The sequence below is a fragment of the Dendrobates tinctorius genome, unplaced genomic scaffold (genome assembly GCF_039654945.1).
Source record: "Dendrobates tinctorius isolate UK_male_01 unplaced genomic scaffold, ASM3965494v1 ptg000060l, whole genome shotgun sequence".
Classification (NCBI taxonomy): Eukaryota; Metazoa; Chordata; class Amphibia; order Anura; family Dendrobatidae; genus Dendrobates; species Dendrobates tinctorius.
Window position 1 is genome coordinate 23,838,692 of NW_027361728.1, and position 15,046 is coordinate 23,853,737.

A 15,046-nucleotide genomic window follows, 5' to 3' on the forward strand; every position below is an offset into this window, starting at 1 on the left:
GACCCGAGTACACTGGTACCCCATATGTGGGAGGAAACCACTGTTTGAGCGCACGGCATGGCTCAGAAGGGAAGGAGCGTCATTTGACTTTTTGAATGGAATGGAATTAGCTCCAATCGTTAGCGGACACCATGTCGTGTTTGCAGAGCCCCTGTGTGCGTAAACTTTGGAGCTCCCCCACAAATGACCCCATTTTGGAAACTAGACCCCCTAAGGAACTTATCTAGATGCATAGTGAGCACTTTGAACCCCCAGGTGTTACACAGAAGTTTATAACGCAGAGCCGTTAAAATAAAAATATTTTTTTTCCCTCAAAAAATAAATTTTTAGCCTGCTATTTTTTATTTTCACAAAGGTAACAGGATAAATTGGACCCCAAAATTTGTTGTCCAGTTTGTCCTGAGTACGCTGGTACCCCATATGTGGGGAGGGACCACTGTTCGGGGACACGTTGGGGCTCGGAAGGGAAGTAGTGACGCTTTGAAATGAAGACTTGATGGAATGGTCTGTGAGCGTCATGCTACGTTTGCAGAGCCCCTGATGTACCTAAACAGTGCAAACCCCCCACAAATGACCCCATTTTGGAAACTATATCACCTAAGGAACTAATCTAGATGTGAGGTGAGCACTTTGAACCCCCAAGTGCTTCACAGAAGTTTATAACGCAGAGCTGTGAAAATAAAATAATATTTTTTTCCCTCAAAAAATGATTTTTAGCCCACTATTTTTTTATTTTCACAAGGGTAATAGGATAAATTGGACCCCAAAAGTTGTTGTCCAGTTTGTCCTGAGTACGCTGGTACCCCATATATGGGGGGGACCACTGTTCGGGGACACGTTGGGGCTCGGAATGGAAGTAGTGACGTTTTGAAATGCCGACTTGATGGAATGGTCTGTGGGCGTCATGTTACGTTTGCAGAGCCCCTGATGTACCTAAACAGTGGAAACCCCCCACAAGTGACCCCATTTTGGAAACTAGACCCCCCAAGGAACTTATCTAGATGTGTGGTGAGCACGTTGAACCCCCAAGTGCTTCACAGAAGTTTATAACGCAGAACCGTGAAAATAAAAAATCTTTTTTTTTTTGTCCACAAAAATAATTATTTTAGCCCCCATTTTTTTTTATTTTCCCAAGGGTAACAGGAGAAATTAGACCCCCAAAGTTGTTGTGCAATTTTTCCTGAGTACCCTGATACCCCATAAGTGGGGGTACACCACTGTTTGGGCACACGTCGGGGCTCGAAATGGAGGGAGCACCGTTTGACTTTTTGAAAGCAAAATTGGCTGGAATAAATGGTGGCTCCATGTCGCGTTTGGAGACCCCGTGATGTGCCTAAACAGTGGAAACCCCTCAATTCTATCTCCAACCCTAACCCCAACACACCCCTAACCCTAATCCCAACCCTAATCATAACCCTAACCACAACCCTAATCCCAACACACCCCTAACGAAATCCCAACTCTAACCCTAACCACAAGCCTAACCGTAATTCCAACCCTAACCCTTAGTCCAACCCTAACCCTTAGTCCAACCCTAACCCTTAGTCCAACCCTAACCCTTAGTCCAACCCTAACCCTATTTCTAACCCTAACCCTAATTCCAACCCTAGCCCTAACCCTAATGGAAAAAAGGAAAATGGAAAGTTTATCATAGTGATCAAAATAAATGACTGAATCTGCAGCGTTGCAGATTCGATGCACTGCGCATGCGCCCGCCATCTTCCAAGATGGCGGCGCCCATGACGCTGGACGGCGGGACACCGGGACGGATAGCGGGAGGTCGGAGGCACAAAGGAGGGTGAGAGTGGGTGATCGGAGGGCTGGGGGGGGCGGAGGGAAGGCGGGGGGGGGCAGATTATGACGGCGGCTGCCGATCGGTGCCATCAGACGGTGGCGGCAGCCGATCGGTGCCGTCAGTCGGTGTGGGGGGGTCGGGTCTCGGTGTCCAGACATGTCCGATGCTATTTCAGCATCGGCCATGGCTGGATTGTAATATTTCACCAATTTTCATTGGTGAAATATTACAATCGCTCTGATTGGCAGTTTCACTTTTAACAGCCAATCAGAGCGATCGTAGGCACGTGGGGGCTAAGCCACACCCCAAGGTGTTAACTCTGAAGGGTCCTTTGTGTGCGGGTCGGGTGACCCTTCAGTGACCCCGGTCATCCGACCCGCAGGGGGGCTATTTATAGCATGACGCCTCCGTAGGCGTCATAGGTCGTTTGGGCACTGCTTTTCAAGACGCCTACGTAGGCGTCATAGGTCGTGAAGGGGTTAATAGATCCCACTGATTCTGAGACATATTGTACTTCATAATAGTGGTAAAATTTCTCCCATATGACCTTTGACTTTCAAACTTCTAATTTTTATGATTAATATGCAGAGAACCAGGGGCACTAGCGTGATTAGGATACTCGCTGCAAATAAGACAATACCACACTTTTGTCCAAATAGATCAAGATTGGAGTATTTAAATATAATTTGCGCTATGTATCCTAAAATGCCAAAAAATGGCATTAGTAAAAACATGACTCTTAGGTAGTAATAAACATGAAAACATGCAAAGCTGCGTGTGCTAATATAGAGTCTGATAAATCAATGGAGCCACATTTTTACATAAGTAGTTTTTACCTTTTTGAAGGCGAGTGCGTCCAATGAATGAATAGTGTCCACTTTAAACGGTCCTTCCAAGGAAAAGGGGCACTGTCCCGGCCAGTGACAGACATCCATGCAGCGGCCAGGGTTATCCATCTGGCTAATCGGTACTCGGATGCGTCCGCTCTTCGCCAATCGTTACACTGGCTGCCCACTCATTATAGGATCCAATTCAAAGTACTTGTTCTCACCCACAAAGCTCTCCACAGTGCGGCACCCCTCTACATATCCTCCCTCATTTCTGTCTATCGGCCTAACAGACCACTGCGCTCTGCAAACGACTTTCGACTAACCTCTGCACTAATCCGCACCTTCCACTCCCGACTCCCAAGATTTCTCCCGCGCTGCGCCAATCCTCTGGAATGCTCTACCCCAAGAAATTAGGACTATCCACAATTTGCACAGTTTTAGGCACTCCCTCAAAACGCATTTGTTCAGAGCGGCCTATCACGTTCACTAATCAAAGTCATTTTGTGTGTAAGTGTGCGTGTGTAGCCCATTCACTATCTCCATCTATCCCCCACTCCCTCAAGATGGCTGGACCATCATTGTAAATACACACCTGTACTTTGTATCTCCCCCATCTCATTGTAGATTGTAAGCTCTCAAGAGCAGGGTTGTCTTATTTTGCTTTAATTATTGTATTGTTAATGTTGTTACTTATGACTTGTGTTTTGAAACTGTTAAACTGTAAAGCGCTGCGGAATATGTTGGCGCTATATAAAGATTATTTTCATCATCATCATCCCTCAATGTGTATATCGCGCTTTTGCGTGTAAGTGAAGTGTCCTCGATAGAAGCCAGCAAGGTACTACAGAACTGCAGGACCTTGCGTGACGTCACGGTCACGTGATAGATCACGTGACTGGCTACGGAGCGCGATCTAGACCAACAATACAACGTGTTTCGAAATTCTCTGATTCCCTCATCAGGGATGGTCCAGTGGGTGTCCTGAGAGCCTTTATAACTATAGTGCATAACATGTGACCATAAATTATGTATTAAAAGCAAACAACTCAATCTCACTGTTGAGGCCCATTGGTATGAAAGTGTCCAATTCAAAGATTCACCTGCTCTCCTCTCAGGACATTTGATGAATATAATTGCCTTTCCGCCAACTTTTTTTTTTTTTTTTTTTAACTATTTGGAGGCCAGTGATTACAGTGCCTTTAACTGAACCTCCATGGTGAGTCAGAAAATAGATAGTGGAGGACCAGTGAATTTCTTATTGATATTACGCAAATGTTCACTTATTCTGACATGCAATGGGTATTTAGTACGCCCTACATATAATTTGCCGCAAGGGCACTGAATGAAGGCCTTGATCCCAAATTCAATAGAGCCATTAGAGATAAATTGTTTTTTAGTGTCTAGTTTTTTTACATGGTTGACATTTCCGGCATGGAAGAAAAACGGATTGGACTTGTTGATGGTGAGAAACAGATAACGCTATGGGTTTAGAGATCATAGGGGCTATTATGTTACCCAGATTGCTCGCTTTTCTATAAATGAATCTAGGACGATCAGGTAATTTCTCCCCAATAATTGTATACTCTTTGAGGATGCCCCAATGTCTGTTTATGATTTTCCTAAGAATATGGGTATTAGCATTAAATTGATTTATGATGGGGACCTCGTCAGCTAATGTATAAATAATATTTTTAACCTTATTATGGAGTAACCGTGTGCTTGGAAGTTTTTCCACTGACTGTTTTGTTTGTATCAAGAGTTCACATTTGTAACAAAAAATTTTTGTCAAATAAATTGGCCTCCAAATTAAAATCATGTGCCTTAGAGCATTTTCTGTGTGCCATTATGAGTTGGCTCTTAGGGACATTTATAAGCCAGTTCGGGAGGTGGCAGCTGTCCAATGAAATGTAACTATTTGAGTCCGTGGGCTTATTGGATGTCTGAGTCTGAATTGTACCTTCTTCTATAAAAATATTTAAATCTAAAAAACTTTATTGACTCAGTACTTGGTGGTTGCAGTAAAATTTAAAAAGTATTCATTTTTATTTAATTCAGTAATAAGCTCTTATCCGAAGCTATTCAATCAACCCTAGTAAAAATATGATTCTTTCTTCACCACCCAATGAGAAAAAATTCTGAGAGGCACATGTGGTGTCAATATGATCACTGCACCCCAAAATGAATTATTTGGGGGTGGTTTGTAAAATAGGGTCACTTATGGAGGGGTTCTACTGTTCAGGCATCTCAGAGCCTCTGCCAATGTGACTTCCCACCCTCAAACCATTACAGCAAAATCTGAAGTCCAGTATGGCACTTCTTCCCTTCTGAGCTTTCCACTGTGCCGCAAAAGTAGTTCTCAACCACATAAAGGGTATTGGCGCAATACAAATTGCGTAACAAAATTGTGACGGGAGTATTCTCCAGAGCAAGGAGGGACAACAGGCCTGGGAATAATCCAACAGATTTATTGACCAAAAAACAGGAACAACACGAAGGTAATTTGCAGAGTCCCAAAATAAGTCCACAGGAAACTGATTCGGGGGCACCTCCCGACAATCCTTGTGCCAGATCACAAAACCATAGTCCTTTAAGAGTCCCAGAAATCCACCACGATCACACAGAGGCCGAAGCTTCCTCAGACAGCCTCATCCTTCTCTTTTTGCATCCAACTCACAACTGATCTTAAAGCAAGAATGTATTGTCAGGGCTCCTGGGATCAGTCCATCTGAAGGGGGGTAGGGGTCACACCTACTATTCAATAGTTTGGTCCATCAGAAGATTCTAGAAATGTAAGGGCTCCACTTAGTCTACAGGATGTGTATTGTAGGTTATCTTCTGCTTAGGAAAACAATAGCCAAAGTTCCACTAGCTGTTGACACAAGCCTAAATTAGATTATGGTCCAGGTACATCACAAGACATTGCAAAGTATTGGGGGAAGGAGACATGGTTAATTTACAGCAAATGAACCAGAGGAAAGTTAAATGACATATTATACAAAATACAGGACAGGGCAAGACTACAAATCATGACAATCCCTTCCCCTCCTAATTTGTGTACGTACTAGGGACCTCTACAGGTCACTGGTTAAGTACACACAGGCATGGCGTAACTTACATGTGGCTTCATGCAGCCACGAATTGGCATCGTAGCTTTCCCACATCATTGCCCAGGAGAACAGCTGCAGGCAGACCACCCATCACCCCAACCAAACATCGCCTGACCCCAAAACCAAAGTTCAGATCCACAGTGGCTGTGGGAATAGTCCTCCATTGTCCACCAGCCAGTTCAATGACAATTCCAGGTCCTCTATGGATTGCCTCAGGCCGAACCACTCGGGGATCAGCCAGCGTGAGGAAAGCCCCTGAGTCACAAAATCCAACAAGTCTTTGTCCATCCAGCACGACCTCCTGCAAGTGCTTACCTCGATGAGCTGAAGTCGTCATAGCTGCGGGTCGCACACCATAAACTCCTAGTGGTGCAACATGGGTGGGTGAGGCACTAGGCCAGTCCTCACTTAGTGGTGACACGTCTTCCTCCATGGCACTTGGCTGTACATAATTAATAATATGATTGGGTACAGGATCAATCCTCATTTGAACAGCTGGGCAGGAGGCTTGCAGATGCCCAGGCTGCCCACATCTATAGCATCTGTGCTGTGTCTCACTCCATCCAATGCGTCCTCTTGGGCGAGGAGTAAGGGAACCTGCCGGTCGGCTCCCACCTGAAGGTGCTGTAGGGGTTTGAGGACGATTCCTCCATGAGCTGGCTGGACATGAGGCCTGCAGATGCCCCGGATGCCCACAACCATAACACCTGCGCTCTGCTACTTCCTCTCCTCGTCGTATTCCAGAAAACGCAGTGGAAGCAACAGGAGGCACATTAACACAGGTATCAACACGAGGTGGTGGCTCAGAGGAACGGGGAACAATGGGGACAGAAGAACTGGGGGCCACCGGTGTTGTGGAGCTGGTAGGCCTCTCTCCATCCTCCAACAGAACTCTCCACCGAGGCTTGATGGTGAGAGCCTCATCAGCGAGAGATGCAGCTTCTTCCACTGTAGCAGGTTTCCTTTCACGCACCCATTCCCTGATCTCAGCGGGGCACTGGGCAAAAAATTGTTCTTTTAGGATAACCTGGAGACAGGTGTTCCAGGTTAAGGCCTCCTCTGCCTCCAGCCAGCGATTACATATTTGTTTGAGTCTGTGGGCATACATCTTGAAAGACACTTCCTCATTACAGGCTAAAGTACGAAACTGGGTCCTGTAAGTGTCTGGGGTCACAGCATAATGTTCTAGAACAGTCCGTTTAATCTCTGCATACTCACAGTTCCACCGAGGGTCCATAGCTCTATAGGCTGCGGCAGCTCCACCCTCTAAGAGCCCCACAAGATGTCGGACGCGCTCCCTTTCCGGGACTTCCATTAATCGACACTGATGCTCAAAGTCCAGGAAGAAGCCCTCAATGTCACCGGAAGCCTCATTAAACGGCTTGAAGTCTTTGCGGGACACTCTGGGGAGTTCCCTCATGGGGGATGCTGTGGGTACAGTCTGTCTGGAGCTTCTCGCTGCCTCCAAAGCGATCTCCCTCTCCAGCATTGCCCTCTCCTCCATCCTGCGCTGCCTCTCCTTGGCTGTGCGCATGACCTCCCTCTTATCTTCTATGGTAGCCTCTTCTCCCAGTAAGGCCATCTCCTCCTCGTACCACACAACCCACTGACTTTTTTGGGTATTTACCTCCGACTGCCGCCTTTCCTCTCTTTGCTGTGAGGATCCTTCCTCAGCATCATCTTGCAGGCGAACTGCTTCCAAAGCTTCAATCAGCTGCTCCTTGGAGAGTCCCTTGCAGCTGACTCCCAGTTCACGGGCCTTTGTTTGTAGGTTCTTTGCAGTCCAGTTCTTGTACTCTGAGGCTCTGGTTCCAGAAGTTGATGGGCCGTTGTCCTCCATTTCTTCTGCTCTGATCCCACCGCTGCCAACCAGTTTGTGACGGGAGTATTCTCCAGAGCAAGGAGGGACAACAGGCCTGGGAATAATCCAACAGATTTATTGACCAAAAAACAGGAACAACACGAAGGTAATTTGCAGAGTCCCAAAATAAGTCCACAGGAAACTGATTCGGGGGCACCTCCCGACAATCCTTGTGCCAGATCACAAAACCATAGTCCTTTAAGAGTCCCAGAAATCCACCACGATCACACAGAGGCCGAAGCTTCCTCAGACAGCCTCATCCTTCTCTTTTTGCATCCAACTCACAACTGATCTTAAAGCAAGAATGTATTGTCAGGGCTCCTGGGATCAGTCCATCTGAAGGGGGGTAGGGGTCACACCTACTATTCAATAGTTTGGTCCATCAGAAGATTCTAGAAATGTAAGGGCTCCACTTAGTCTACAGGATGTGTATTGTAGGTTATCTTCTGCTTAGGAAAACAATAGCCAAAGTTCCACTAGCTGTTGACACAAGCCTAAATTAGATTATGGTCCAGGTACATCACAAGACATTGCAAAGTATTGGGGGAAGGAGACATGGTTAATTTACAGCAAATGAACCAGAGGAAAGTTAAATGACATATTATACAAAATACAGGACAGGGCAAGACTACAAATCATGACAAAAATGAATAGTTCATTTTGGCTTATTACCCTTTTTGAAAATTGTAAACTTAGATCCAAAGTAACATTTTAGTGGAGGAAAAAAAAAATGATAATTTTACATTGACTTCCAATGTTATACAATTCTGTGAATAGCTTGAGAGTTAAAAATGCTCACTACACCACTAGTTGAATTCATCAAGAGCTGTCGTTTCCAAAACTTGTGGGGGTTTCTGTGGTTTGGTACCTCAGATGCTCTTCAAACGTGACATGGCATCTGCAATCTATTTCAGCCAAAATTGCACTCCAGAATTCATTTGGCGCTCCATCCTTTCCGGGCCCTGCCATGCATCACATATGGGATATTGTTGTACATAGGAGAAATTGCACAACAAATTGGATGGTCCATTTACTTCTGTTACCCTTGTGAAAATTCAAAATTTGGGACTGAAGCAACATTTTTGCAGGAAAAATTAAAATGTTTCTTTTTTCCTTCCACATTACTTAAATTCCTGAGAAGTAATTAAAGCGTTACAAAATGTCTTTAATGCTGTTTTGAGCACTTTGAGGGGTGCAGTTTTTAAAGTGGCGTCACTTTTGGTATTTTCTGTCACATAGGCTGCTCAAAGTCACTTCAAACGTGATGTGGTCCCTAAAAAAATAGTTTTGTAAATTTTGAAGAAAAAATTATAAATTGCTGATAAACTTTTAACCCCTCTAGCAAAAGAAATGATGTCTCTAAAATAATGCTGATGTGAAGTAGACATATAAGAAATGTCGATATGGTGTCCGCTAATGATTGGAGCTAATTTTCCATTCAAAAAGTCAAATGGCACTCCTTCCCTTCCGGGCCCTGCCGTGTGCCCAAACAGTGGTTTATGACCACATATGAGGCATCGGTGTACTCAGGAGAAATTGCCCAACAAATTTTAGGATCCATTTTATCCTGTTACCCATGTGAAAATGAAAAAATTGATGCTAAAAAAAAATAATTATTTTTTGGAAAAATAAAATGTCCATTTTTTCCATCCCCGTTGCTTTAGTTCCTGTGAAGCACCTGAAGGGTTAATAGTCTTCTTGAATGTAGTTTTGAGTAGCTTGAGGGGTGCAGTTTTTAGAATGGTGTCACTTTTGGGTATTTTCAGCCATATAGACCCGTCAAAGTGACTTCAAATGTGAGGTGGTCCCTAAAAAAAAATGGTTTTGTAAATTTTGTTGTAAAAATGAGAAATCGTTGGTCAGCTTTTAACCCTTATAACTTCCTAACCAAAAAAAAAATGTTTCCAAAATTGTGCTGATGTAAAGTAGACATGTGGGAAATGTTATTTGTTAACTATTTTGTGTCACATAACTTTCTGGTTTAACAGAATAAAAATTCAAAATTTGAAAATTGCGAAATTTTCGCCAAATTTCCGGTTTTTTTTTCACAAATAAACGCAAAAATTATCGACCTAAATTTACCACTAACATGAAGCCCAATATGTCACGAAAAAAAATCTCAATTGCTAGAATGTGTTCCTGAGTTATTACCTCATAATGGGACACTGGTCAGAACTGCAAAAAATGGCCAGGTCATTAAGGTCAAAATAGGCTGGGTCATGAAGGGGTTAAGGGTATAAAAATAAAAAAAAAAACTTGGAAATTGCAAAATTTTCTACATTTTTGTCAAAACTTCAAAATTATCAAAAATACTGTATTTTTCGCTTTATAAGCACGCCTTATTATAAGATGTATCTAGATTTTAGAGAGGAAAATAATAAAAACAAATATTGTGAGCCAAATAGTGTGCAAAAACCTTTAATAAAATGTAAAAATATTATCTGTGGATGAAGCTCTGTTATGGGGGATCTGTGAATGACATGTGATGATGGCTAGAACCCCCATCCATCCTTCAGAATATACCCATTGATACAGTATATGCTGAAGGATGATGGGGAATGTTTGCTCACCTTTCCTAAAAGGATCTCGGACTTGTGAGTACCGTAGTTGCAACATTAAATAGTGTGCAGGGACAGATATGTGATTGGTGTTCACCGTTCACCGATGCCTCTACCTTGTGCCAGTCATTACACTGGCTACCCATCCACTCCAGAATTCAGTATAAACTTATTACCCTCACCCACAAAGCCCTCCATGGCTCAGCACCACCCTACATCTCTTCCCTTGTTTCAGTATACCACCCTACCCGCGCCCTCCGTTCTGCTGATGACCTGAGGTTAGTATCCTCAATAGTCAGAACCTCCCACTCCCGTCTCCAAGACTTTACACGTGCTGCGCCAATTCTTTGGAATGCACTTCCCAGGTCAATACGATTAATCCCCAATCCCCACAATTTTAAGCGTGTCCTGAAAACGCATTTTTTCAGACTGGCCTATCGCCTCAACACATTAACCTAACCTATCCCTGTGTGGCAGAGCCAAAAGTTTTACCATAACCAGGTTCCCAGCATCATGTTCCCACATGCTTTATGCATCCATTAGCCCTCTGTGTCTGTACTGTTACACACTTAACATTATGGCTGGTCCATACAATCAGAGCAACTGTTACCACCCACCTTTCGTGTCTACCTCTTTCCTCATAGACTGTAAGCTTGCGAGCAGGGCCCTCACTCCTCTTGTTATTTGTTATAATCTACTATATGTGATTATTGTTATGCTGTAATGTCTATTGTCTGTACAAATCCCCTCTGAAATGTAAAGTGCTGCGGAATATGTCGGCGCTATAAAAATAAAATTTATTATTATTATTGGTGGAGGCAGCTCAGCAACAGTTCCCTCCACCAATCACTACCCATCCCTGCAGAGGAGGAGACGTGCTCTTCTCTCCCTCCTCAGCTGTAGGCCTCTTTCACACATCCATGTCTCCGATACGTGTGGTGACAGTTTCCACACGTACAGGAGACACTGACACACATAGACCCATTCAAATGAATGGGTCTGTGCACATGCCAGTGTGTTTCCACGGACCGTGTGTCCGTCTGCCCCACATGTAGACATGTCCGTTTTTTACAGTCAGCAAGGGCTGCAAAACGTCCCGCACACATGCACACGGAGAAGACACATGGATGTCATCCATGTGACACGCATCGGCACCAGGGAAGAAGCGCTACAGTAAGTGCTGTTCCCCGGCGTCGGGTGCTGAAGACGACACTCATCAATCTCCCCTGTTCTGCCTGCGATCGGCACAAGCGGAGGAGAATGAAGAGAGTTATGTTCAAGTCAAAACAATAACCTATTACTCCCATCAAACTACACCTGCTGCTGCTAAATAACAGTGACAGGAACAGCGGATGATGGGGGTATTCCTCACCTGCCGCCTGCGATATAACTAAATGAATGAATGAAAAACCCGGCATGGGTTCTCCCGTATTTTCTATAACCAGCCAAGCAAATTTCACAGCTGGGGGCTGCAATCCTCAGCTGTCAGCAAGGTTGGTTATCAAGAATAGAGGGGTCCCCACACCTTATTTTTATTTATTTAAATAATTTAAAAAAACAACTTGGGATCCCCCCCATTTTTGACAGCCAGCCTTGCTAAAGCTCACAGCTGGGGGGCTGGTATTCTCAGGCTGGTAAGTGGCCATGGATATCTTCCCCCCCCCCCTGGCTAAAAATAGCAGCCTGTAGATTCCCAGAAAAGGCACATCTATTAGATGCACCAATTCTGGCACTTTGCCGGCTCTTCCCACTTGCACAGTAGCAGTGTCAAGTGGGGTTGATGTCACCTTTGCATTGTGTCGGGTGACATAAAGCCCACAGTTTATTAATGGAGAGGCATCTATAAGACACCTATCCATTACTAATCTTATAGTAGTATGGTAAATAAAGACAAAATAAAGTCCTTTATTAGAAATAAGACTAAATAAAAAGGTAAAACTGTGTTTAAAAATAACAAACACAGTTATACTCAGCAAACACCTACTCCACCGAAGCCATCGTTCTCCTGTAATAAACCAAAAAAAAAAAAAAAACAGTATACCATACCTGCCTGTCGTTCTGTCCCACGCCATAATTCATGTGCCAAGATGAGACCGTCCAGGCTGAGAACCACTGGTGAATGAGCTGCTGCGAGCACAGCATCATTGACCAGCGGTGACATCATCGAGGCCGGGCCGAGAGCTCCATCTGTGCCGCATCCGCGGCTATTCTCCCACAGGCATCGCGTTGAGGCAGGCGCGGATGGAGATCTCGGCTTTCTTCCACCTGCGCCAAGTGTGAAGCCGGAAGCCAGACCGCGGAAGAACAGTGGCCGCCATATGCGGCGCCGCACCACCATCTCAGGACTACCGGACACCCGCCGCACCACCACCGCAACACCCCCAGCTCTGGGCCCGCAGCATTAACCCCTCGGTAACACCAGTCTTCGGGTTATAAGACACACCCCCAATTTTCCCCCTAATTTTGGGGATTATAAAAGTGTGTCTTATAATCCGAAAAATACGGTAAATTCAAAAAATCTCGGCCTAAATTTACCACTAGCATAAAGTCCAATACGTCACGAAAAAAACACTCCGAATCGGTGGAATCCGCTGAAGTGTTCCAGAATTATTACCTCAGAGTGACAATGGTCAGAATTGTAAAATTTGGCCTGGTCACGAAGGTGAAGACAGGCCTGTGGGTGAAGAGGGTTAATATGTAAAAACAAAATCGGCCTCCCATAGTCTATTAGTATCTTACCAATAAAAATGTTGATGAGCGCAATGGCTATTCCTGCAGGTATGGCTGTCAGCAACGTATAAAATTTCTGTTAATAAAAGACAAATTAGGTCTTAGTTCTTGTCTGCAGTCAGTTTTTATATTGCACATTTACAGAACACATAACAATACAGCAATAGAGTGCCATTTTCGTGTGGAGATTCTGAAAACATTACACTTTAGGGCTGAGCAAAAATATTGGTGCCGTTTTGTCCAGCATCCAGTCAAAAGTGGCAGCTGAATCGTGGCAGACTTCACTTCGGCTGTCACCCTGACACTTTGGGGTGGAATAAATGCCAAAGTCACTTAGTATGGCAAAATAACACAGCAAGCCATAAAAGTGCAGCCCAGACGCCAGACTTATTAATCCATATCTGATAACAGTGATGTTTTGGTTCTTACATGAGGAGCTGAAACATCGCTGTCACTGAATATGGATTAATAACATTTTTTTTCATTGAACCGTTGGAGTGCTGGAGTTTTTGGATTATATTTACTATATATCTGGTTGAAATGTGAAAAGGATTTGCACCCATTTTTACTACAAAAAATACAGCACTCGCCCAAAATAGCTGATGGTGTAAAACTGAAAATTTTGTAATAAAAGTTACATTATTATCCTTACTTAAAAGGATGTTCTATGAAACTCAGTCTTGTCAAAATGTGTTCAGTGACATACCGATAAAATCTTACTTTTCAAAAAGGGGTGTACTCATTTATGTTGAGCATTGTACACATATATACAGTGGCATGTAAATGATTGGGCACCCCTGGTCAAAATTACTGTTATTGTGAACAGTTAAGCAAGTTGAAGGTGAAATGATCTCTAAAAGGCCTAAAGTTAAAAAAGGACACATTTCCTTTGTATTGTAGGCAAAACCAATATATATGTCACGACACAGCGGTCAAGTGACCTGGGACCAGGGGCTCCCTTTCCTAGCACTAACACTAGGGGGCGCCCTAGCACGTCCTGTTCCCCAGGATACTTCAGATGGTGAAGACGACAGGGCCTTCACCCTTGCCTTATCTCTTAAGTTATCCCTTTGTGTGTCCCCTTCCTCCACCCAGGGAAGAGGGGGCACTACTCTGCACCGCAGTACACCAACCCGACAGGGCAACAAAGACAAGTGGAAACTGAAAACTCCACACACAAACAAAATATTCACTCACATATAACAGAGGAATCTATCAGGGTTTGCAAGAAGGGAAGGAACCAAAACAGGGAAGGATAAGGGATCAAGCGTACAAACCAAACAGTCACAGTTAGGTCCATATATATTTGGACAGAGACAACATTTTTCTAATTTTGGTTCTAGACATTACCACAATGAATTTTAAACAAAGCAATTCAGATGCAGTTGAAGTTCAGACTTTCAGTTTTCATTTGAGGGTATCCACATTAAAATTGGATGAAGGGTTTAGGAGTTTCAGCTCCTTAACATGTGCCACCCCGTTTTTAAAGGGAACAAAAGTAATTGGACAATTGATTCCAAGGCTATTTCATGGACAGGTGTGGGCAATCCCTTCGTTATGTTATTCTCAATTAAGCAGATAAAAGGCCTGGAGTTGATTTGAGGTGTGGTGCTTGCATTTGGAAGGTTTTGCTGTGAAGGAAACATGCGGTCAAAGGAGCTCTCCATGCAAGTGAAACAAGCCATCCTTAAGCTGCAAAAAACCCATCCGAGAAATTGCTACAACATTAGGAGTGGCAAAATCTACAGTTTGGTACATCCTGAGAAAGAAAGAAAGCACTGGTGAACTCATCAATGCAAAAAGACCTGGGCGCCCACGGAAGACAACAGTGGTGGATGATCGCAGAATAGTCTCCATGGTGAAGAGAAACCCCTTCACAACAGCCAACCAAGTGAACAACACTCTCCAGGAGGTAGGCATATCAATACCCAAATCTACCATAAAGAGAAGAATGCATGAAAGTAAATACAGAGGGTTCACTGCACGGTGCAAGCCACTCATAAGCATCAAGAATAAAAAGGCTAGACTGGAATTTGCTAAAAAAAACATCTAAAAAAGCCAGCACAATTCTGGAAGAACATTCTTTGGACAGATGAAACCAAGATCAACCTCTAACAGAATGATGGAAAGCGAATAGTATGGCGAAGGCGTGGTACAGCTCATGA

At 44.0% G+C, this 15,046-nt stretch overlaps 1 protein-coding gene across 1 annotated transcript in view; it reads right to left on the minus strand.

Annotated features, from left to right (window-relative positions):
* Positions 1-15,046, minus strand: part of NDUFB5 (NADH:ubiquinone oxidoreductase subunit B5) — a 39,753-nt gene that overhangs the window by 7,223 nt on the left and 17,484 nt on the right. The window contains exon 3 of the mRNA XM_073578784.1: positions 12,891-12,957. Within this exon, the coding sequence (XP_073434885.1) occupies positions 12,891-12,957 (67 nt within the window). The remainder of the gene's footprint in view (positions 1-12,890; positions 12,958-15,046) is intronic.